Raw genomic sequence first — 23,852 nt, 5'->3', positions numbered from 1 at the left:
CAGTTTCCAGAATTCAATTTGGGGGGGGGGAGTCATGTGCTTTGAATGTGCATTGCGTGTTCTTCAGATGTATGACATGGATCGTCCAAAAGACTAATCTCATAGGCCTCTAAGACAAATGGCTCAGAAATTGTAAGATGTTTATGTATTGACAAAATGAAAATTAGTAATGCCAGCTAAATATAAAAGTTATGGCTTTTGAACCTACTACTGCTACTACTACACATACATGTATGTGGCATTCTAGGCTGGTTTTTGTTACCTGCTGGCTGTATCTTTTCGACTGAGCCGCTGACAGTTTTGGTTGACCACACCACTTCACTGTTGAAAGTTAATACTGTTTGACTCATTCTGTGCTGTTCTCATCAAGCCAAAGAAAACAAGGGGAAGAATAATCTGCCTGTGTGCAGTTTGGAAACTTCTCAGAGACTCTGCATGCAAAGCACTATATAGTAGCTTACTATATCTCTTTGCAAGCTGCAGAGGAAAAGGAGGAAGCAAACAGCATAGCATGCGTAAGACTATGCAGCACCATGGACGACATGAGAGGGTGCAGGGAACTGCAAGAATACTTGTATGTAACAAACTGTTAGTACAATGGAGAGACTGTTAAGGAAGTTAAGGGGGGGGAATACTAAGCCATTCCAGTTTCAACATGCAGAGATGTTTATTTCAGAGGCAGGGGGAGTTGCTCATTTTATCACAAGTGGGTTATTTTGGTTCACGTTGTAAGAGTAAACATTCAAGCAAGGGAAAATCCACTTTTCCTTCCACCACCCCATTTGTTAAGCAAAGTTTTGATGACTCAGGGCATGAGCAATGGCATAGAGGGCCTTTTCATTGGTAGAGTGAGTCGCTTTAGTTACTAGTGGCTGTTTTTAACTCTCAAAAGACAGTTTGGAAATGAAATGGGTTCATTATATTTCTGGGAACACCCTGTTACAAATTTACTATAGTGACTGAGTTCAGTGGCCATGATCCAGAGATTCTGTTTTGCATGTAAAGACAGACTTCCATAGGTGGGGCAGCTGTTTGCCAGCAGTTTGTGAAGAAAATCAAGCAGTATACACAGAAGCCATTCTGCATGCAGAATGCTGCTAACTGTACACATAGATTGAGAAGGGCTGTAAAGATTTTAACTTTCTTAAAGCTAAGTTAAATTCTTGCGTGGAATTCTTGCTCATGAATGTTGTCGATATTCTATTGCTACTATTGCTGTTTAACATTTACTTTGTGTCCACTAGGGATGGACAAATCAGATTTTTAATTTCACGTGTTCATAAATGAATTTCATCCTGTTTCTGCATTAATCTACAGGGTTCCCTCCCCAAAAAATGTACCAAGATATACATTTTTTTTTGTATGCAGTATCTTAACATTATCTTTAAACACTTTTAAATTTAAAATAAACATTTTGTATGCATTTTGGTACATTTTTAAAGCTGAAATCTAAAATCTGTCTCAAAATTCAGAGAAGTGTAAAAACTGTAAGATACCTGTGTTCTGTTCCGCATATTAGTCTGAGAAGTGTAAATCAGGTCAGCTTGCTTAAAAATGGGGTTCAAGCAAAATCTTCAAGTATCTCTAATGTCAAAGCAACACTAGGCACAATATGACAAAATGAATACAGTTTCTTCCCAGGAGACTTAAACAGTCCCCATTTGTCTCAGTAGATAGAGGTGGAAAGAGAGATCCAGAAATGCCAAATATACCTACCGGTAGTTAGGTAAGCCCCGCCCTGCATAATCGATCACATGATGCTGTGCACTATTTGAATGGCAATGCCTCGAATATTTTATTGGGGGGGCAAAGAGACTTCAGCCCCTAGGAGTTGGCTCCTATGAGGCACGCTTTTTCTAATGCTCTGGTAAAAGGAATACATTTATTACAAAAAGAACCCCTCAAGTGATGCTAGCAAGCATACTTCACTCTAAAGGCGATTGAAAAGGCACTCCAGAATCACCAGCTAATCAGAGCTGAGGGGAGAAATTCTCAATGCTTTTTGCCAGATTAATTTTTTTCTATGGCAGTAATGGTCCCCTTTGCAAACTCTGAAGCACAAGTTTAATGTATTAGGAGCAAGGAAAGCAGCACCCTTCCCTTGAGACATCTGGCTCTCCTCATTTTAAGTGTTTTCTTAACAGACTGCTTCTTCCACACTTACTTTGCTTTTGCATGTCCTCAAACAAACTTGTTTTTGGTGAGTGCTGGAAGATAGAACATGTAAATAAAGGAAGGTTTTTCCTAAACCCTTCACATTCTGGCTGGCATTAGTCTTCGCTTTAAAAGTTCTTTTAAAAAGAATTCCAAGTGCCTGTTTTACATTACTTTTACCATATTGGCCCGAATATAAGCCGCACCAGCAAATAAGCCTTATCTTTAAAATTCATGGGGGGGGGGGTTAAGAGAGAAAAATACAGTACCCTAATATAAGCTGCTCCCTTAAAATTGTGTTGTGCTGGTGGTCCTAGGAGCTACGTGCTGCCGTGGCACCCGCCATCTTGCCTCACCAGAAGTCCTGTAAAAGCCAATTTTTGTAAGGTCACAAATTTAAGCCGCACTTTAACTTTTCACAGTCAGAATTTGTGGGGAAAGTGCAGCTTATATTCAGGCCAATATGGTACTTCAGTGGGCAGGCTTATCTCCAAACAAGAACTTATCCACAACTTGGGTGTACACCTCCAGGACCCTTCACACATAACAATCAGTGCCGGATTTACGTATAAGCTAAACAAGCTATAGCTTAGGGCCCCACTCTCTTGGGTCCCCCAAAAAATTTAAATGAAAAAAACAATTGGATGTACATTTCCAAAAAAATAAGATAAAAAACAAATAAAATAAAACCTACATACAGGTTGAGCTTAATAATTATTTCACTATTAATATACTTCTTCCTAATTGTATTTCACTATTAATATACTTCTTAATTGTATTTCAGTTCAACAATTATTTTGATAAAATACATATTTTGTTACGTGCAAATGGCTTAAGATACCTGTTAGATCCATAAATTACCATATAGCATATATTAAACACAAAAAGCAGCGACAATTTGTTGTTGACAAAAGACAGCTGGACATATAAAGGGCCCCATTACTTTCAGTAGCTTAGGGCCTCATCAAACCTAAATCCGGCCCTGATAAGAGTGATCAGTTTTAGGGGTTGGCATGTGCATTCCACATGACACCTGGTATCCTGTGCCTCATTAGAGAACCTGCCATTTTAAGGATTCCCAATTGCGTGTTATAAATAAGACTCTTGTTTTTGCTGGACTAGACTGACATGTCTACCCCTCTGAAAGTTCTGCACACCTAGTTTGTTTATGTGGAGGCTTTTCCAGAAGTGATGCTGAATGAATAAAGGAACTGAGAATAAGGATGATGGTGCAATATTTCTCCCTCATCTATGCATGCTGTTCATTGTCATGGGTCAAGACTCCTGTTGTTCAATGGAGAAGCCTGCAATCCCCAAATGCTGCTTATTTGCCTGTTGGACTTGGGGACAGCAAAATAAAGGCAGCTGTGGAAAATATTGATTTGATAATATTGGAGTTTATGGTAAAGGCATAGGTTTGCATAAAAAGCAAGATATGACATTTTGTACTAAAATTCTAAAAAAATTCTTATCATCATCATGATCATCATCATCATCTCAGCAGTCATTAGATTATAGTGAATTTGAATTAAAAAGAATACCAAGGAATATATTTCCAGCCCCATCCACCCTAAGGTTTCTTTCATTAATGTGAAACATTTTGTTTAGGCTGTGATCCGTTACACACTTGCTTGGGAGTAAGTTCCGTTAAACAGTATGGGTTATTTCTGAGGAAACATGTACAGGATTACATTGCATGTTGATAAAATATAGGATGACGTGAGAAATATTACTTAACCCACTGACACTTTGTTTCAGTTTTAAATTCACATTCTGTTTTTGTGAGGATCAATTAATTAAAATGATTCATTGCTTCATATGTGTAAAACGTTGTACGTAGATTCAGTAGAAACATAGAATTGTAGAGTTGGAAGGGACCACAAAGGTCATCTGGCCCAACCCTAGTTTAAGCTTGTGACAATCCTTTGCTGTAGGTCAGGCTGAAAATGTGTCACTTGGCAAAAACCAGGCCCCCAGATTCATAGATTCGTGATGGTTTGAAACTGGGGCTCCTAAGTTTGGGCTCTTAAGTAATACTTGGAATGTAGTTGCTAATATCTTTCATTTTGTAGGTGTTAACTATTCACATACATACAGCCACTTCATTCGTTATAATTTTGCAGATCCATATGAATGAATGGGGTTTTTTTCACACACTAAGTTAGATCTTACCCCTTAATTGCTATCAAAAAGGGAACTGCTTTAACTCTTGGAAGCACTGGTAACTGCAAGAAAATTAGTATCTACTGGACTGCATCATGTGTATACAACATCCTATGCAGAAATATGATGTGTGATGAAAATGATGTGCAGATGTCACATGTGAGGATGACCATGTGGATTTATTTCTTTATTTCATTTGCAGGCTAATAACCTGCAGCCAATCTCTTGTTCATGTGCAAAAAACCCAAAAGAACCAGCATGAGTGATCCTGTGTAGAGGACCTAGACTCTTCATTGATCACAACATTCACAAACAAGTGCTTTTCTGTAGCATGAAGTGGTTCTAATCTAACATGAAGAGAATTGGCAACAATCGGTGCTATAAAAAGACAACAACCACGTCTACTGACCATTTAATTAATTACATGTATTATTCTAATAGATTTCAGTAGATTTTTCATTATTATCATTAAACATCTTGCCAGAAAAATAACAGTCCTCAAAGTCATGCTGAAAACCACACAGAATAACAACTGACGAAAATATGAAAGGAAGGCATCTCACAGACATGTTAAATTGGATGCATAAATAGTTCTGAACTGAACTTCTAATGACAACTGTATCTTATATGTATTGTTAGATCTGCCAGGCGTTACTCTGGAATCAAGATTCTGACCTCAAGGCGTTCAAGCCACGAGGCTGAAAATAATCACCACGTCGATGACATTTTACATATGTACACAGCTTGCACGACTCCAAGTGTTTGCATTCGAGCCGAGTGTCTTGAATCCAAGTTTGAATTTGCATTACTGACAAATGAAAGAAAGGCTTTTGCATTTGAACTATAAAAAAGTATTAGATAAAAGTATTTTTCTTTTTATCTTTTTAACAAGAGCAGGAGGGAAGTGGAGTGGAGTGGGCGTAAAAGATACAATCACTTCTCAAGTCCTGTGCTCCCCTCCCCTTTCCATTCCTGTGATAATTTATAACTCAGTGTGGAATCCGAGACACAGTGAGCTGTGCCAAAGGATCTGGCAGGAGGAAGAAGAGACGAGTTGCTCAGATTTGGAACATCAGCACAAGTTATAAAATTTAATTTTAGCTACTAGGCACTACTTTTAGGTGTGTGTTTTCCTCTTAGAACTCTCCTTAAAAAAAAAAGTCCAGTGTCCTCATGAAAATGCTGTCAGGGCTGTGTGGAATAGTGTTCTGTAGAGCAGGAGACACGTTTGACTTTTTCAGGCAGGGCTAGATATTCATTTGATGACCCACCTCAGGTGAAAATAAATGGCAATTATGTGTTCAGATTTTATTTAATACCCCAAGGAACAAAAGAATGAGATGCAAGAGGCTTTTGTTGTGGATTTTGTTGCCCACAGCACATACATCAGTCTATGTGATGTGTTTGGAGAGGTTCCTTTCTGTAAGAGTTTCCATCACTAAAACTGCAGGGGCTATCTCCTAAAGAAGACGAATTCCTTCAAAAGGAAGACTTACTCATTGCAGTTTAGGGAAAGGAGTGGAGCAGAATTTTTTTTTTAAGGCTTAGCATCAGAGATGCAGCCGTTTTCACTCTTTTCAGACAAAATAAAAAGGAATTGGTTGAAAGAAATAGAGCAAGGGGGAAAAAATCCATATTTGGGTAGAAGCTTTGCTAATGTTCTGCCTTTTGTGAGTCTCTTGATGTCAGCTGATATGTTCACCCCATCCCAAGTGTGACGGTATGCGTGCATCATTCCAGCACCAGCTCCTTTTCCTGAGTGCTGCTAGGATATTGTCTGACTGCACTGGTACAGAGATGAATCACTCACCAATAAGGAAAGTGGAAATGTTGTTCAACAAATATTTTTTTTTTTACATTGCAATAAGTAAAGGTAAAGGTAAAGGGACCCCTGACCATTATGTCCAGTCGCGGACGACTCTGGGGTTGAGGCGCTTATCTCGCTTTACTGGCCGAGGGAGCCGGCATACAGCTTCCAGGTCATGTGGCCAGCATGACTAAGCCGCTTCTGGCGAACCAGAGCAGCGCACGGAAACGCTGTTTACCTTCCCACCGGAGTGGTACCTATTTATCTACTTGCACTTCATGCTTTCAAACTGCTAGGTTGGCAGGAGCAGGGACCAAACAACGGGATCTCACCCTGTTGCAGAGATTCGAACCGCCGGCCTTCTGATCGGCAAGCCCTAGGCTCTGTGGTTTAACGCACAGCGCCACCCGCGTACCGCATACAATAAGTACATACCTCCAAGTTGGATTTCCCACAAGCACATTGTCCCATGGGTGTAGAGCAGCTTCTACCAAGAGGCAACCTCTGGCCCCTCTGATGTTCCTCAGGATCCATGAAGGAAGTTAACAGAGGGCTGAACTGTACTATAATCTTTCTGAGCTTAGGAAGACAAGACAGGATGCCTTTACTCATTAGTCTTCAGTCATTGCTCTGCAGACAGAAGGTCTCAGTTTCAGTCCTTGCCATCTCTGGTTTAAAAAAATATCAGGGAGCACGTGATGAGTAAGACTGCATTGACTAGTTGGATGAGTTATCTGACCAGGCATATGGCATCTTCCCATGCTCTCTGGGTCTGCATTCACTGACAGTGTAATAACTATGTAGGACATGAGGGAACTGCAGTTGCGTGTACATAAACAACATTGTGGTGTGTGTTGAAGATCTCAGTTCCAATCTACGTAAATATTCAGATCCTATTGAAACCAATCGGGTTTTAGTTGAGTTGAGCCCTTCATATTTGTAGTAAATATTTCAAGGGTAGCTGATGATGTACCCTCCAGATGTTGTGGGACTACAACTCCCAGCATCCCTGACCATTGGCCATATTGGCTGGGGCCGATAGGAGTTTGAATCCAACAATATCCGAAGGCCTCAACGTTGGCTAGACTACCCTGCAATATAGATCCTGTTGACTTTCTGACCATAGTAATAGGGTGCATACACAGCAACAGATTCTGCTATGTGTCAGTCAGATATTGTTCTCATCTTCTTTCCCCTTCCCCGCAATAGGACACCGTCAGAAACTAGACGAGCAGACAAAGCCTGGGAGTTTGTCCTTTTCAGAGCGTCTGAGCGAATTGGAGCAGTTGCGTCGCACAGCCATAAGGGTCAGCCCACACCACCCAGCCCCCACTCCTAACCCAAGAGCTTCCTTGAACCACACCACTGCTTTTAACCCTCAGCCTCAGAGCCAGATTCAGGGTAAGTACCTGAACTTCCTCCCCTCACTCCACCCTGAGCATCAAGGAGACGGTCATCCATTGGCCATTGGAATCATGGTTGGCTTGATCTAGGATGATATAGTTGATCTAGGATGATATAGTTGGCTTGATATAGGATGGCACTTTGGGACAGTTTCCCCAACCCCCCTCCCAGTGGGTTTCATCTGGCACATCTAGCACTAGCGCTGCTGGTGAAAGAGGACAGCAATTGCAAGCAGACAATGTGGGAAAGGTTGAGTTTGACGTAAGGTTCAAAACAACTGTGGAAAAGCTTTGGTGAAGAACAGTGTAGAAGAAACTAGGCAGAGCCTTTCTCCCAAAACAAATGCTCATTCATTTCTCTGATTGCACACTACTGTGGGATTCCTCCAGCCAATTAACAGCATTATAATCAACTCAACAATGATCCTACAAATAGGGCCGGCTCAAAATATTTTGGCACCTGAGGAAAACCACAAAATGGCATTTCCCTCCCCACCAGGGAAGAAGGGATGAGTGAAGATCTTGCCGCATGGGTCGGCCGATCCTGGCTTCAATATATGCATAGCAGTGAGGCACATGCTTTGCAGCTTAGAATGGGTGTCCATGTTTCATGCAATGAAAGTTTGATGCTGCTTTTCCCTAGGAAAAGGAGCTATTAGAGCAGAGAAGGAGTGGAAGCTACTTCCCAGTCCACTGCTTCTCCATTGCAAATTTCCTTCCTGGTGGCTTCTTCTCTCTGAGAAAAACAAGCAGCCATCAGGCTTTTATTACAAGTTCATACACAGTATAAACTTATCAGCGTATGAACTTCCAGCTCTAAATTCTGTGATTCTATGATTCATTATGTGATATATATTTGTATCCTTTGATCATAGGAGTTCAGTTGTTCTACTTTTGAGTAAATTGTATGAGTGGTGTTGCCATGAATTTCAAGGCACTAACAGCAGTCGTCAGTCCCAGCTCAAAGGGATATTCAGATACATTTCCACACATCACACTGAGCTTGTTTCCTGGGTGATCCCACTTTCCTCTCCATGTAGGGATGGGGAGAATTTTGGTTCTGAATCCACAGTTCCTGATGCAATATGCAAACCACAATGCAGCTACCCTTTGACATTTGGACTTCTGGTTCTCCAACCAAAGAATATGTACGAAAATGTATATATCAGTATAATGATTTCATCCCTTAACTATTCTGACCTCTAAAAAAATAATTAAAGTGATATACGGAGGCACTAATCTGTATGTCGTCAACTGTATTGCAGGAACAGCAGAACACCCTAAGACTGCCCTGTGATAAACCAGGAACTAATTTATTTAATCACAAAATTCTCCAGACTGACCTTGTGTTATTAAGCAACACTCACTCCTTGTTGCATGTTTGCAAGTTATCTTTTAGCCTAGTTCAGACTCCTGCTGTCATAAGATGATGTTGGAGTGGCTGGTTATGTATACAGACTCCAAGTGCTGTAGAACTATAGAAAAATGCTAGAAAAGGCAGTCAGGCACAGCATTAGGTGAAAGCCCTAAGTTACTCTAAAAACTGAATCTACTGTTTATTCCAGTATATAGTGGTGTGGTCTATTTATTATCATTATTAGTACCCGTTGTAGTAGTACTTATATTAATGTATTCAGAACTAAAACAACAAGATGTTTTAAAAAGAAAAGAAGTAAAATTCATCCCTGCAGACTCACAGTCTACTGGACATGATGCAAAATTGTTTGTATTTCCACAGGTGAAAATCAAATTTTTAATATATTGTCATTTTAATTCTTAGTAATGCTTAGTTGTGTTCCTTTCACTGGGTTCAGATTTAACATGAAACCATGTTATGCGAACAGTAGACATGAAGCAGGCAAACCATGATTTAGAGTAGTAAAATTTCAGCCATATATATTTTTAAACAGAAGATATTCTCTTATAATGGCAATGGCACCCACCTGAGAGGAGCCGGAACTATATATATAGTTGCTCTTTTCACAGAGTGATCCAAAGTGACTTACAATAAAACCAATTTAGAATATTTAATAACAATAACTAGATAAAGGGCAGGATTTACGCATTCCATTCCAGTAAAAGAGGCTGCAATGCCACCCTTCAAGTTAATGGCCAAAAGGAAAGGGCAGAAAGAAAAGTCTTTGCATGGCGACTGAAGATAGATAAAGCTACCACCCAGCTATCACACATATACAGTCTAATTCTGTATATGTTTACTCAGATGTGAATCACATGGGATCCAGCAGAGCATCTTCCTAAGTATTGCCCTAAAGCAGTCTTTCCCAGCCTGGTGCTTTCCAGATGTTTTGGTCTACCGCTTTCACCAGTCCCAGATAGCATAGCCCAATGGTCAGGGATGATGGGAGCTGCAGTTCAAAACATCTACAGGATACCATGTTGGGGAACAGTACCTTCAACTGTAACACTTAAGCCATTTGTTACAGAGCAAACACAAGCTGTTTCTAATAGGACCTCTCCAGCCCTTAGCATGTTTAATAAGTCTTGCTGATGGCAATGAAATTTACTTCTGTGTACCTTGATTGGGATCAGGGCATGCTTTAAAGATAGCAAAGTGCATTTTTAGCTTATATTTTGCTGGGAGCTATCTCTGAAGCTTGGCTCCAGCTATAATTCCAGACCACATAGTGTAAACAAATTAAAACAATCCTGTCTTGGGTTTTTGGTTTTGTTTTGTTTTTTGCTTTTTAAATATCTTGCTTTGCAACTATCTATCATCATGAAAGTAGCTGGAATTAAGTGCTTGAAGGACTTGATTAAATACCCTCTAATGTATATTTTTCAAAGGTATTTTAAAAAGGTATATTTTACACGCATAATTAAGCATGTCTGAAATTAGGATGAATGACATATGACCCTTTCTTAGAAAGCTAATGTTTATTTTCCAGTTTAGTAATAAATACTTTGAACATTTTTTGAACAGAACAATTCACTTGTTTTAAATCAAGTGTGTTCTTGCATTTTAACAGAGTTCAGTGGTGTGGTCTATTTATTATCATTATTAGTACCCGTTGTAGTAGTACTCATATTAATGTATTCAGAACTAAAACAACAAGATGTTTTAAAAAGAAAAGAAGTATAATCCATCCCTGCAGACTCACAGTCTACTGGACATGATGCAAAATTGTTTGTATTTCCACAGGTGAAAATCAATTTTTTAATATATTGTCATTTTAATTCTTAGTAATGCTTAGTTGTGTTCATTTCACTGGGTTCAGATTTAACATGAAACCATGTTATGTGAACAGTAGACGTGAAGCAGGCAAACCATGATTTAGAGTTGTTTTTGTTTCCCATATTCTCAGCACTGAATTCAGATGGATTCACAGTGACTCAGATGTAAACTCTGGTTTGCAAACAAGCTTCAAATTTTGGTTTCAGACACTGGTTTGCTGAACTTAAACAAACCATGTTTTATCAGTAGGCTTTGGTTCAGATATTAAAGGAAACAAGATTAAGTTTAACCTACCATGGTTTTGTATTTTGTTTGGACTCTGTGTTGGAATTTAGGATTTGCTTGTCATAAGGCACATTTCTTTCCCATTTTTGTTGTGGACAAAACATTTGAAAGCCTATAACTAAGAGACTTAAAAGCCATAAGACAAATACAGTGAACTCAAATTAGAGTGTACTTAAAGCAAATAAAATATAGGCAAGATCCCCTGTACTGGAGGACAGCAATTCCCACCACTGGTTTAGGAAACAGTGCACACACAACAATAGCCAAAATCCATATCTATTGTTTCTTATGAAATGCTGCACTTCAATGCATTCCCGCCCCCCGCAACTTCAACCCAAATTGAGAAAAAGAGCAAACCGTGTACAGGTTAACCCTATAACACTTCAGTTGCTAATGTGTCATAGAGCTGGAAGAGATTCCAAGGGCCATCTAGTCCAACCCCCTGCAATGCAGGAATCTCAGCTAAAGCACCCAAGACACACGGCTTAAAAACCTCCAAGGATGAAGAGTCCACAACTCTCCACTTTGTTCCACTGTCGAATAGCTCTTACTATCAGACAGTTCTTCTGCCTGTGTATATACCCTCCTCCCCATGGTGGGGCTATACCTCGTTCCCATTCTGTTTGGGCTGGATTTTATGCTACTGCCTTTCAGTTAGGGCTTGCTGACTCTCTCACAAAGAATAGAACGTGTACTTTGTGAGATTGTAGGGATTACCCTTGGGTTGATTGGCTTTATTCAACTTCTGTGCCAGTACCTCCATAAAAGCTTCCATCTATGACAATTATTTTCCTCTATATAAATATATGCTTGCAGAATTGCATCAGTACTTATACACTGAATAGTTTTCTTTTTGAACTTGAAAGCATAGTTATTCCCCTTCACCCCTGTGAAGGCATAGGTTTTGAACTTCTAAATGGACAGGTGTATTTTTCTTCTTATATATATATGAAAGAAATCAAGGAGTCTATTAAAGCAATTTATGGGCACTAGCCTGCCTGGACTTGCTTTCATCATAGAAACTGCTTTTTGTTTGAAATATGAAACCTGATAAAAATAGGAAGTTAATTCCTTTCTCCCTTTCATGGGTGGAGTAAACAGTAGCTTAGTGGTATGAAAATATTTCAGCCCTTTTAAACATACACAAATATCTCTCAGGTGCTTATTTATGACCTGTACTTGTGATATTTAGAAACTAGCCCTAGTAATACTTTTAACTCCTTTGTATTAAAAATTCTATTAAATAGTATACATAAACAAATTACACATTTATAAAAACAAAGAACAACTCGTACATACACAGCAGAAAACTACCATAATGTCATATATTTTGGCATCACACTAGTATTGTTGTTGGTACAGTCCAATCTAAGCATTTTAGTTCAGTAAGTCTCTGGCATATTTACTACTGTTGTAGTAAGCTCAGGCAGTAGTGGTCTGGATGCAGAGCACATTGGATGCAGTATGCACAGTCTCAGTTCAATAAAACTAGTGCGCTATCCAGTAGTAGCCAAGTAAGGAAAGGATTTGTATGCGTTGCCGTCTTCCAGTTGCAATCTTATTGTTATATACGTATGGCTTCACTGGTAGTGCTCAAAAGGTCTTCTTGTATAAGGTTCCTCTAGGCAAGCCCTCCATCTAGTTTTCTCCTATTCTTCCTCTTCCAATTTTGTTTGGTGCTTTGCTGCATTGCTTCTGGCAATGGGTAACTATTTCTAGGATGAGAGTGCCAACCCCTGCTCCTGTACCATTATTAATGTCCTGGAAGAGCTGGTAATGCTTGAGCAGTGGTCATAGCGGTCATGATGTTGCATTGCCATGTGCTCCATCTTCTTAAGTATTTATTTGACAGCATAAGAGCTCATAAGATTAATCATAACATTTCTTGTTTATACCACCCTCTTGAACTGGAAGAAACAATATATTTCTGAAAAGGGGGCACTAGAACAAATTTGCTATGTTTACGATGGGTTATTGCAATGTAATCTTTTGTTTTATGGTTCAAGCATATGGGAATTTGTAAAAGATATAAAGCGCATAATGGCAAGATGCTCTTGGGTGTATGAGGAATCAAGAGGCAGTCATTCTACCTCCTTACTAACTACCCTCAGCTATCTTTCCTAGAAAGTAGTCTAGGTCATTGTAACAAAATGTGCTTGGGATGGTGATTATTTGTTACATTTTTATTCCACCTTTCCTGCAAGGACTTTAGGGTGACGTAGACATTTCCTTCCCTCCCCATTTTATCTTCACAACAATCCTGTGAGGTAAGGTAGCCTGAGAATGAGTAACTGGCCTGAGGTCATTCATTGAGCCTCATGACTGAGTAGAGATTTGAAACCTGGTCTCCCAGGTCTAACCACTGCAGCACACTGGCTTCCAGTCTGTGGAGAGTTTGATGTGTTATCTATTTGATTTCATGAAGTTTTAAATATCTTGAGTGTGTGAACATTTCATTTCTTTTTGCTATTATTTAACTGATGTGGGAGTCTTCCAAACAGCCTGTTTACTGAGCATCCATCCTAATTTGCTCACACAAAACCAACACTGAGGATAGACAGCATCCAGTATTTATTGAGCACTTGTGCAGAGGTTATATGACAATACGTATTCATCCTGATTTGCTTACACAGTTCCTATATGTCTTTCCATTAATCATTTGTTCATCCCAAACTTTTCAGTGCATTTCCCTATGGGTTTCCTAACTTCAAAAAGCACAGGGTTGACAGAGTGCTTTAATCTACTTTAATTGTACAAACCTAAATTTCCAGTATGCAATTGAATCTCTCCACAAAATACTGGCAGGCTGGAGATGACCCTGTAAAATGGAAGCCAGGACCCAAGTCAATTACCTGAAGTATGTGTCAATTGTTTTATTTCTCCATGACCCATTTAGAATCTCTATGCCGCATCTTAAACTCTTCTTGAGATTTCCTGTAAGTTTCAAATTGGTTTGCCATACACCATGAAGACTGCTATTCAGGAAACATAAGTCCAAAATTCCCCTGTTCTTGCAGCATAATTGCATAACTAATGCATAATTGCATAACTAATGCATAACTAATTTGGATCCTGGCTGCATTATGTAAAAGATTTTATGTACTGCTAAAAAATTGAGAAAATAAGTTTCTCCCATCCCCTAAAAACAACAACAATACTTAAGTTAAAAGAAATGTCTCTGGATATTTTTACACCTAAAGTAAGCCTTTTAATAGGCTTGTGACCAATTATATTGACCAAAACATGCTTACAAGGACAAAAGTAACCAAAACTGCATTTTGTAACACAAGAAGGCAGATTATTTGATCATTTCTTTGGAAAAGGCAGGAATGTTTAAACTTTGCTGTATTATTTTTTTCATTGCTTCCCAGGTGAAAAAAGCTTTGTTTAAAGAGATATCTTCAAGGTCTCCTATGCTGTCATAATCATTTCTTGAAAACATCCATCTTTATCATAGTTCCCATGAGCTGAAGAAACACACTGGTGTGGTTGACCACAAGGAATTGTAGATAGCATTGTTTCCATAGCTTGATCTATTTCGCTAGGTTTTTAGTATTTTTGTGGGTTTTAATGAAGTGCACAAAAACAGGATGTGTGAAAAATTCAGACACAATTATCACAATATTTTTAGGGCACTGAAATTTGTATTTTCAGTGTGGAATCTTTTTTAAAAACACGCAGTTTAAAAAACCTGTTATGCTTACTTTCTGTTCCAGATGAATAGTTATGTTACAGCATTCCAGAGGGACCTATACAACTGTTATTAGACCTCCTGCTCCTTTCAGCTCTAGCCAGCATGGCCAGTGGTCAGAGATTATGGGAGTACAACTTCAAATCAAATCAAATTTATTAAAAACGGTCACAGACCAGATTAACTCGTACAGCTAGTCAGCAAAGCATAACACCGGAAAAAACAAAGGACAATTTCAATACAGATTAGGCCATAACAGCAATTTAAAATTAGACAGCATAAATAAAATTAAGTATTTGCCTTCGCCTGCATATTGGCATTGGAAGGCTCTTGTTTCCTGCGCCTAATAGCGGCTACACAGAATTTGGCAACATTGATCGTAATTTCAGGAACCTTATCTTCTACCAAGGCTCTCATACGTTGGAGTTCTGGTTCATTTTTAAGCTTTTGTAGAACTGGGGCAATAAAGGTCAGGCGTAGGTCCTCGTAGTAACTACAGTGCAGCAATACATGCAGATTTGTTTCCACTTCCGATGAGCCACATGGGCAAACACGTGACTCATATGGTTTGCCCTCATATCTGCCTAGCAGCAGGGCAGAGGGCAGAACGTTAAATCTGGCCAGGGTAAAGGAGTGTCTGTACTTAGGTATTTGTAAATCAGCCAGATAATTTGCGGGTGAGAACCCTCTCCCAAAGTCTCTAATTGTGGCATATTTATCCATTTTGCCCATATGACATTGCAGTTCTATGTCCCTAATGCGTTGAAGCACTTGACTTCTGGCTCTCTCATATCCTGCCGCTATCAAGATCTGCGGGGAGAATCCCAAGCTTCTTATCTTTTCAAACAGGGAAGCTTTCCAGGTAGAATGAAAGGTGTCTAAGAGTGTTAAAGGAGCCAAACCGGCCGGGGAAAAAATAAGTTTTAACCAGTAGTGTATCTTTAGAATCCACAACCGCGCGTTAACGGGTGGTTGTCCAACTTCTAAGCGGACAGCTATATTAGATACACAGGGGGGGATCCCCAATAAACACCGATAGAATTTTGTTTGAAATGCCTCCATAGGCGCAAAATTTTTAAAACTGCAAACCTGGGATCCATAAGTGAGTTGTGGGAGTATTTTTGCAGCAAAAACCTGGGAGGCCGCCGGAACGTATTTACCCCCTTTCCCGTGAAAAAATCTTGTAAGGGCTTTATTGGCCCTTCCTGCATTGGCAATGGCGTTTTTCATCTGTTGGTGCCACGAGACCCTTTCCTGAAAAGTTATTCCCAGGTATTTGAAAGTTGCTACCTGGTCAATAGGTTGACCATTAATTCTCCATATGTGTTTCCTTCTTTTCTTTGAAAACACCATAATTTTAGATTTGCTGTAATTTATTGATAGTTGTTCCGCTTGACAATAGTCAGCAAGTGATCTCAAAAGCTTCCTCAAGCCAACGCAGGAAAAGGAGAGTAGGACTGCGTCGTCCGCATACAGAAGCACCGGGAGGGGCATGCCTGCCAGATTGGGAGGGTGGGCATTTTCTTTCGCCATATTTACTGCTAGAGAGTTAATATAAAAATTAAATAGCGTTGGCGCGAGGACACATCCTTGTTTAACCCCATAGTGCGTTTGAATTTCTTTAGTTAGATGGCCTGACCGATCGCATCTTACCCTCACCCTGGTGTTTTCATATAGACCACGGATAAGGCATAATAAGCGTTTATCTATGTTTGTAGCGCCAAGCTTTTCCCAGAGTCTGTCCCTTGGTATTAGATCAAAAGCCGATTTAAAATCCACAAAAGCTGCATATAAAGACCCCCCTTTTCTAGAGTATTTGTCTGCCAGGTGTTGAAGGATAAGGGCCTGGTCTATAGTTGAGCGCTTTGCTCTAAAACCTGCTTGTGCTTCTGATAGAATATGCTCTCTTTCCATCCACTCCACTAATTTATCACATAAATGAGCAGCGTATAGTTTACTAATAATACTTAATAGACTGATTGGTCTGTAGTTAGCTGGCTCAGTTCTGCTTCCTTTCTTGAATATTGGAATGATGATGGCTAAACCCCAGTCCTCGGGGATAATAGCCGTTTGATTTATACTAGTGAACAAGGCGGCTAGCACAGGGGCCCACCATTCAACATTTGCCTTAAGAATTTCTGGTGGGATATTGTCAGCACCCGGGGCTTTCCCTGATTTAAGAGATTGAATAAGGCCAGTAATTTCTTCTGTGGTTACAGGGGGCCATTCCGTGCCAAATTCACTAGAAGCAGGAAGCAGAACTGGGACCAGCTGATTTGATGAATATAATGAGAGGAAATAGGCCTCCCATGCTCCAGCGGGTATAGAATATTCGACTTCGATCGGGGAGTCTCTCCAGCCCTTTGCGATTGTTTTCCAAAACGTGGCAGAATCTTTCCTTCGGGAGGCCTCCACTAGGCACTGCCATTCCTCCCTTTGTGACTGGAGCTTTTTCCTGTTAATCAAAGCTTTATAGCTGCGTTTTAACTCAAACCAGTCTAATGGAAGCGAAGGTAAGTTCGCTGATCTATAGTTCCTGTACTTGTCCAGCAGGAGGCGTTTCATAGCCATGCATTCTTGGTCAAACCAAGAGTCCACAAAAAGAGTTAATTCTTGATGAAGTAATACCCCCCTCTCTTACTGTTCTTGATTGGACGTCTTATTTTAAAGAGATATATCAAGATACTGGAAATATTAACTCCCCATGCAGCCTAGCGCAAGAACTAGCTTTAGCCGAGGAACTTCAGGAGGGAAATACCTCTATCACTAAGGAACAGCTGCCCACGGAAGAAATTACATCAACCCATCAAAACCAGATACCTATTCCAAAATACTCTCAAACGGAATTGAGTGACGGCCGCCCTTTGGATTATTCCTTAGCAATAAGTACTGATCTAGCCAACATAAAAAATTATCTAACAATAACGAATGGGCTACTGCTGACGTTAGTAGAAAACTTCATACCTCAATTAAAAGAGATGAAATTAAATGATAAGCCCCAAGAACATAAAACAGTTGAGCTAGTGGGGACGAACAAACCAGTAATAAATAAGAATTTGCAAAGACATAACTCAAGGGCAAAAGTGAAGAAAAGTAAAAATATCAAAACAACAAGGAAAGCCAAGTATACCTGCAGTAATCGAAGCATACATTGGCAGAAATTGTTTAAACTTCTTCCCTCGGCCCCAAATAAATCGACCACACGGGGCAGCAAAAAGAAGGGTAAAAAGAGAGAAACAAAGATAGTTACACAGCAACCGGCTAAGGAGGACTCGCCAAGGCTGACTCCAGTAGCAAGTGAGAAGGCAGAAGTAACAATTCAGTCCCTGGATAACCAACTATTTAACAAACCTGATGCTGCGGAAGTTGAGGCCTCTACCTATGAAGGCAATAAAACACTTAGCAAATCGAACAGCGGGGAGGAGGAAGTGTTCAGTAGAGATGATACCCCCCTTCAGACCTGGCAAGCCTCCAGTCAGGAAAGAGATTGGAATTTGATCCTAAATCCCCACAAATTGGTACTCACGAACTTCCCGAAGCCTAAGGGCTTCCTTACAGGGAAACAGCGAATAATGAACTTTGTATCTAGCCTAAATGACATACTGCCAGGAATGGTTAATTCTAATGATATCATCTCGGTGGAATATCTACATTATGATGGTCACTCAGTGAGAGCACTGACCACTTTTAGGGATCAGAACCTGGCCAAGTTTATTTTTAGGTCAAGACCTGCCTTTTCAAAAGCACGGATAACAATACTTAGGCTCTTTGAAAATAAGGCTCCTTTGAGCCCCCTTTTGAGAACTAAGCAGGCAAATCTTAGAAAGGGGAAACAACTCTCAAAATTCTGGCCTGACAAACAGAATCCGCAATGCCTTGTGAGCAAAGGTGAGGATTTCTTTACTATGGAAGAAAATATCCTAATTGACCAATTCTGGATGTTCCCACCATTAATACAAACTGACATCTTGGGAAGACTAGACAAGCTAAGAGATAAGCTGGCCGAGAGAGCTTCTGGCAACGAGGTTATTAAGGGGGACCAAAAAAAGACCACAACACGCAACCTTCAGATCAAAGCGGAGATTAACTTTCCACCAAGAGAGAATGTGCCACCCTTCAAGGAGAGCACTACATCACCCCCTCGAAGGAGAAATATCCCTAAGGTGACCCCACCAGACGTATGGGACAAAATGAGATACCTAGATGAAACAGAATTGGGCCAAAATCAGGCCGCAACAGAATATCCACAGAAGGAATTTATGCATAATAAAGATCCAGTGTTCACAAACGTGAGCACTTTGCATCCACCTATTGAAATCATAGAGCGGCTGGATAGCCCGCCATACAAAGTCGATAGGCGACCGATACATAAAGCGATAAACCCTAAAAGTACATTAGCTAATAATTGACAAAGACTCGACTGTGATAAAGCCAATCTTAAATTTTTATCATGGAACATTGCTGGTTGGCTCAACAAGGCGACTGACCAATCATTTGTCAATTTTATTCAAGATCATGATATAGTCTTCCTGCAAGAGACATGGCTAACAGGGGATTTAGATGTAAATGGTTTTGCCTCATTTTCGCTCGCAGGTTCACCAAGCAACAAAGGGGGACGAGTTAAGGGTGGGCTAGGCATTCTAATATCCACAAGGCTGAGAGCATCTTTCGTCGAGCTGGAGCCTCTGAGCAGTGTGGCCATGGCATTATTAATGAAATGCAGATATTGCACACTTCTATTGATTAATATATATGCCCCTCCCCAAAGAGGCAAGCAGCTTATCAAAAATATCTGGCATAGACTAGAATCATATGTCGATGAGCTAATGAATCAAACTCCTGCAGCGGCAGTGCTGCTGGCTGGGGATTTAAATGCCAGAATTGGCCAATCAGACGAAGCGTTATATGCTCATTTCCATGACGTACCTCCCATTTCTGAAGAAGCCCTTTCTATTCCCCCAAGGCTCTCAAAAGACAAGGGCTGCAACTACGCAGGCCTATGCCTCCTACGTTTTTCCAACAATCTGGATCTGACTGTATTAAATGGTCGTGTCGACAGAGAACCCAGTGGGGAATTTACATTTATATCCAACATGGGAGCCTCCACTATCGATTACGTCCTGGTGTCATCTAACCTTTTGAGCAGAGCACGGGAATGTAAAGTGGTGGAGAGAGATTATGGGAGTTGTAGCCAAACAACATCTGGATGACTACAGATTTCCCACTTTTTTCTCCTCTCCTTGGAATAACCACAACACCATTTTTTATTTTTGCATTTTAAAGATGAGACTCTGTTCTTCTGTCGGCTTTACAGGTGATGGAAGCACCTTTTAGAGGAGTGGGAGGCTGACCCTGGGAAACTTCTTCCCCTTTCCTGCCTCATTCCACTGAAACAAATGATTGTTGCTGTTAGTGACTCGGCATAACAACAGGGCCATAGGTTGTTGGGTTGTTGTTTTTTGTTTTTTTACTGGAATACATTCTTCCTGGATCAGGGTACTTATGTGAAATGCTGATCTAGTAGAAACCAGTCACTTCCATGTTAGGGTCAAAATGTTGATAATATTAATTACAGGCCACTTTTGATCAATATAATACACAAAGAAGCTATTCCTTCCTATTCATTAGAAACACTTCACATAATTTTTACAATAAATTAACAGTTGTCTCTTTCAGTTTATTCCTACTAGGACAGTAAATAATTTATTTCTGTCAAGTGTTTAAAAGGTAGTAAACATTACTAGATCGGTGAATGCTTCTTCACTTCAGATTCTTAGCAGAACATCTTTGCTATATGGACACAGAAGTAATAGTTAGAAAATGTTTTGCCATGCTTTTTCTTCTTTGAGCCATTCTGGTATATTCATGTGTGCTCATCTGACAGATCTTTGGCAAGGTACAATAACACTGTTTCCTGCCTAGACTATTACACTTAATCAGCTGCAGAAAACTAAATTAATTGTTTGGCAATAAGGTGAGAAGAGAATTCTCCAACACAAGGGATTATCTTTTCACAGGTCAGAGAGATAATATCCTGTTTTGAGAGTCTAGCAAATTATCATAGGATTGTTTGCCTACTAATTAGTTGATTTGCAGAATGCTGATGACAGAAAAGCCAATTGCTGCAGGAAACTAATAAGTTGTAATCTGCAGTTAGGAAGGCAACCTGCATCCAAAGCAGTTTGCACCACAAAGCCATTGTCCTGTAGATAAATGAGCACTGAGAAAATCTCAAAGAGTCTCATTTGAATATTGGCTTACGCCTCCTACATTCTATCTTAAAGACTCAACAGATGCAGATACTGGATGGTTTGAACACCAACCATTTCTTTCTCGAAATAAATAAATAAATTGTCTGGTAGCACCTTAGAGACCAACTAAGTTTGTTCTGGGTATAAGCTTTCGTGTGCATGCACACCTCTTCAGATACACTGAAACAGAAGTCACCAGAAAAACCAGCTGCACCAATATAAGATGGACACCTGGCTTACTAGCAGTACATGTGAAAAGGATCCAGGTGTCTTAGTGGACCACAAGCTTAACATGAGTCAACAGTGTGATGCAGCAGCAAAAAAGCTAATGCTATTCTAAGCTGCCTCAACAGAAGTATAGTGTCTAGATCAAGAGAAGTAATAGTACTGCTTTAGTCTGCTCTAGACACCTGAAATCCTGTGTCTAATTCTGGGCATCACAATTTAAGAAGGATATTGACAAGCTGGAATGTGTGCAGAGGAGGGCAACCTAGAACAACAAGGGTCTGGAAACCAAGCCTTATGAGGAATGGTTGAGGGAGTTGGGTATGTTTAGATTGGAAAATAGGAGATATAGTACCCATCTCAAAAATCTCAAGGGCTGCCACATGGAAGATGGAGCGAGTTTGTTTTCTCCTGCTCTGGAGGGTAGGGCCCAAATTAATGGATTCAAGTTACAAAAAAGGAGATTGTGGCTGAACATCAGGAAGAACTTTTTGACAGTAAGAGCTGTTTGACAGTGGTGGTCTCGAGGTTTTTAAACAGAGGTTGTCCATCTTTCATGGATGCTTTAGTTGAGATTCCTGCATTGCTGAGGGGTGGACTAGATGACCCCTTGGGGGTCCCTTCCAATTCTACAGTTCTATGATTCTTAACCACTGTAGTATCCTACCTGTCTAAATAAACTACCACTTAACAACCACTGAAGATTATAATAGCCCCTAACAACAGAAATGTTTAAAAATTAAGTGATATTCATCACCACTGCCTTTAACAGGGTTACCTGCTCAATGGGAACATTCCTCCTTTTAAGAATTCTTAAAATTGCAGCTTAAAGATATCAAGAGATTGGGCTGCATAGTGCCATACCATCCAGGCTCCCTTCTAAACTCAAAGTTGAGTTTTAGTTTGGCATGACTTGACCAAGAGGGGAAGTTTCTGCTGCTTTGTTTTGCTCACTCACTTCAGTTGCACCAAGAAATAGGAGGTTGTATTTCACCTGCCTACCACTTATCATTTTGACAGTTCTGAGCACCTAATTAATTCAGAGGAGTGGGTGTAGCCCTGGCTCACAAAGTCCTTGTAATACACTGCAGAAAGTGCAATGCTCCTTCCTTTCCAGAATTCATACGTTGGACTTAGACCAAGGAGGTAGTTCATGAAGCTCACTGGGAAACTTTGTGCCAATGAGATCTATGGTCTCACTACTCTTACACGGTAGTTGTAAAGATGAAATGGTGAGGATTAGGGGTAAGCCTGTACCCTTCCCTGAACTCCTGGGGGTGGGGGATTAAAGGAGTTGTGGGTTGGATTACAACTAAGGCTAATTGAACTTGGATCACACTGAAATCAATAGGATGCGGAAGTCATGATGTGCGTGCCATTGATTTCAGTGGGAACTAAGTTCAGCTAAGTTTGTCTGGATCCAGCCCAGAATATATTACTTGGGCTCTTTAGTGTAGAATAAGAAAGCCAGGTGAGTTTTATTTATTGTGTAAAATACAAGCAGAAGCAGGTATGCTTCTTATACAAGACTTCAGACGCACTCCGAACTGTGGACACATCATAGTTGAGACCTTATGCTAGTGGTATTGATGTTCTTTTTTATTGGCTTTTGAAGCATAGTATGGGCCCATGAATAACCCAGTTGTTACGAAGATTAAAGGTGCATGTTGCAAAACTCTGGTAAATAAAATCTCTCTTAGTCTTTCACTGACAAATCCAGTTTTACTCTCCATTGAATTCTTTTTTTTAAAGACTGTAATCTCCACATTGGCAGAACACTTCATAGCTTGTTAGCAGAGCTTGAATTACCTCCCATGGTAAATACAACAAAAATTAATAAATAAGAACACCTTAAAGGCAAATGCTCACTGAATCAAATTCGTGCACACTGTGGCATGTGTGCTCTAAGTGGTGCAGGACACCCTCCAAAGAGCCGTATTTTGAGCTCCACAGGCCTTGAATTCTTTGATTTCCGAAAGCAGCCAACAGTACCCACACGGTGATCCTCTTTGAAAACCAGGAGGCTCTCAAAACATAAGTTTGTGAGATGAGGAAGGGGCTGTTCAAAGGCATTTCTCAAAAATCAAAATCCCTTCTTGGTTTATACAAGACAATTAGGTGCTTCCAAATCAGGGTTTGACAAACTTTTGGGTAGCCTGTAGGAGCATTTGAAAGAAACTATCATGGACACCACACACACTCACTAAGCACCCCCCCCAACCTATTCCATTGGCTAGAATAGACTGCTTCTTCTAACCTTAATTGTGGTGGAAGGATAGAACTGTGGAGGGAAAGCCTCTGCTGATGCATGTTGGCTTGTAAGAACTGCACAGGCAACACCTGCAGGCTTGCAGCCACAGAATGTCTTTGCTCTAGAAGTAGAGAAAGCACCTAAAGAGGTTGTCTTCATATTTAGCCCCAACTTGTAGTAAGTTGGTAGGCCATCTACTTGTCAGTGGCCTAAGGCTGGGGTCTCCAATTCAGTGCCTCTGGGCACCATGGCACCATCATACCTCCCTCATGGTGTACAACAAGGCTCTCTGCCCCTTCATTTTTGGAGGGTTGCCTGCTTTTTTGTCTGCTTTGTATTTGTTTTGGGATGTGTGTACGCATCTTGCCTGTTTGGAGGATGGGGAGAGGGTTCTGAGCATTACTGGTCCCCACAACAGTTTCTTAGCTT

The 23,852-nt window shown here is 40.3% G+C and overlaps 2 protein-coding genes across 3 annotated transcripts in view; one reads left to right on the top strand and one right to left on the bottom strand.

Moving 5' to 3' along the window:
• KCNE2 (potassium voltage-gated channel subfamily E regulatory subunit 2) overlaps positions 1–23,852 on the bottom strand; it is a 228,927-nt gene that overhangs the window by 3,021 nt on the left and 202,054 nt on the right. The window lies entirely within an intron of this gene.
• The window catches only part of RUNX1 (RUNX family transcription factor 1), a 177,917-nt gene that overhangs the window by 125,229 nt on the left and 28,836 nt on the right, over positions 1–23,852 (top strand). The window contains exon 6 of one of the 2 annotated variants that reach the window (XM_053386652.1): positions 7,334–7,525. The exons of the other annotated variant lie outside the window; for it this stretch is intronic. Within the exon in view, the coding sequence (XP_053242627.1) occupies positions 7,334–7,525 (192 nt within the window). The remainder of the gene's footprint in view (positions 1–7,333; positions 7,526–23,852) is intronic. 2 annotated transcript variants of the gene reach the window in all.

This window comes from Podarcis raffonei, chromosome 4 (genome assembly GCF_027172205.1).
Source record: "Podarcis raffonei isolate rPodRaf1 chromosome 4, rPodRaf1.pri, whole genome shotgun sequence".
NCBI lineage: Eukaryota > Metazoa > Chordata > Lepidosauria > Squamata > Lacertidae > Podarcis > Podarcis raffonei.
The sequence above is the reverse complement of the archived record's forward strand: the minus strand, read 5'-3'. Positions and strand labels throughout refer to the sequence as shown.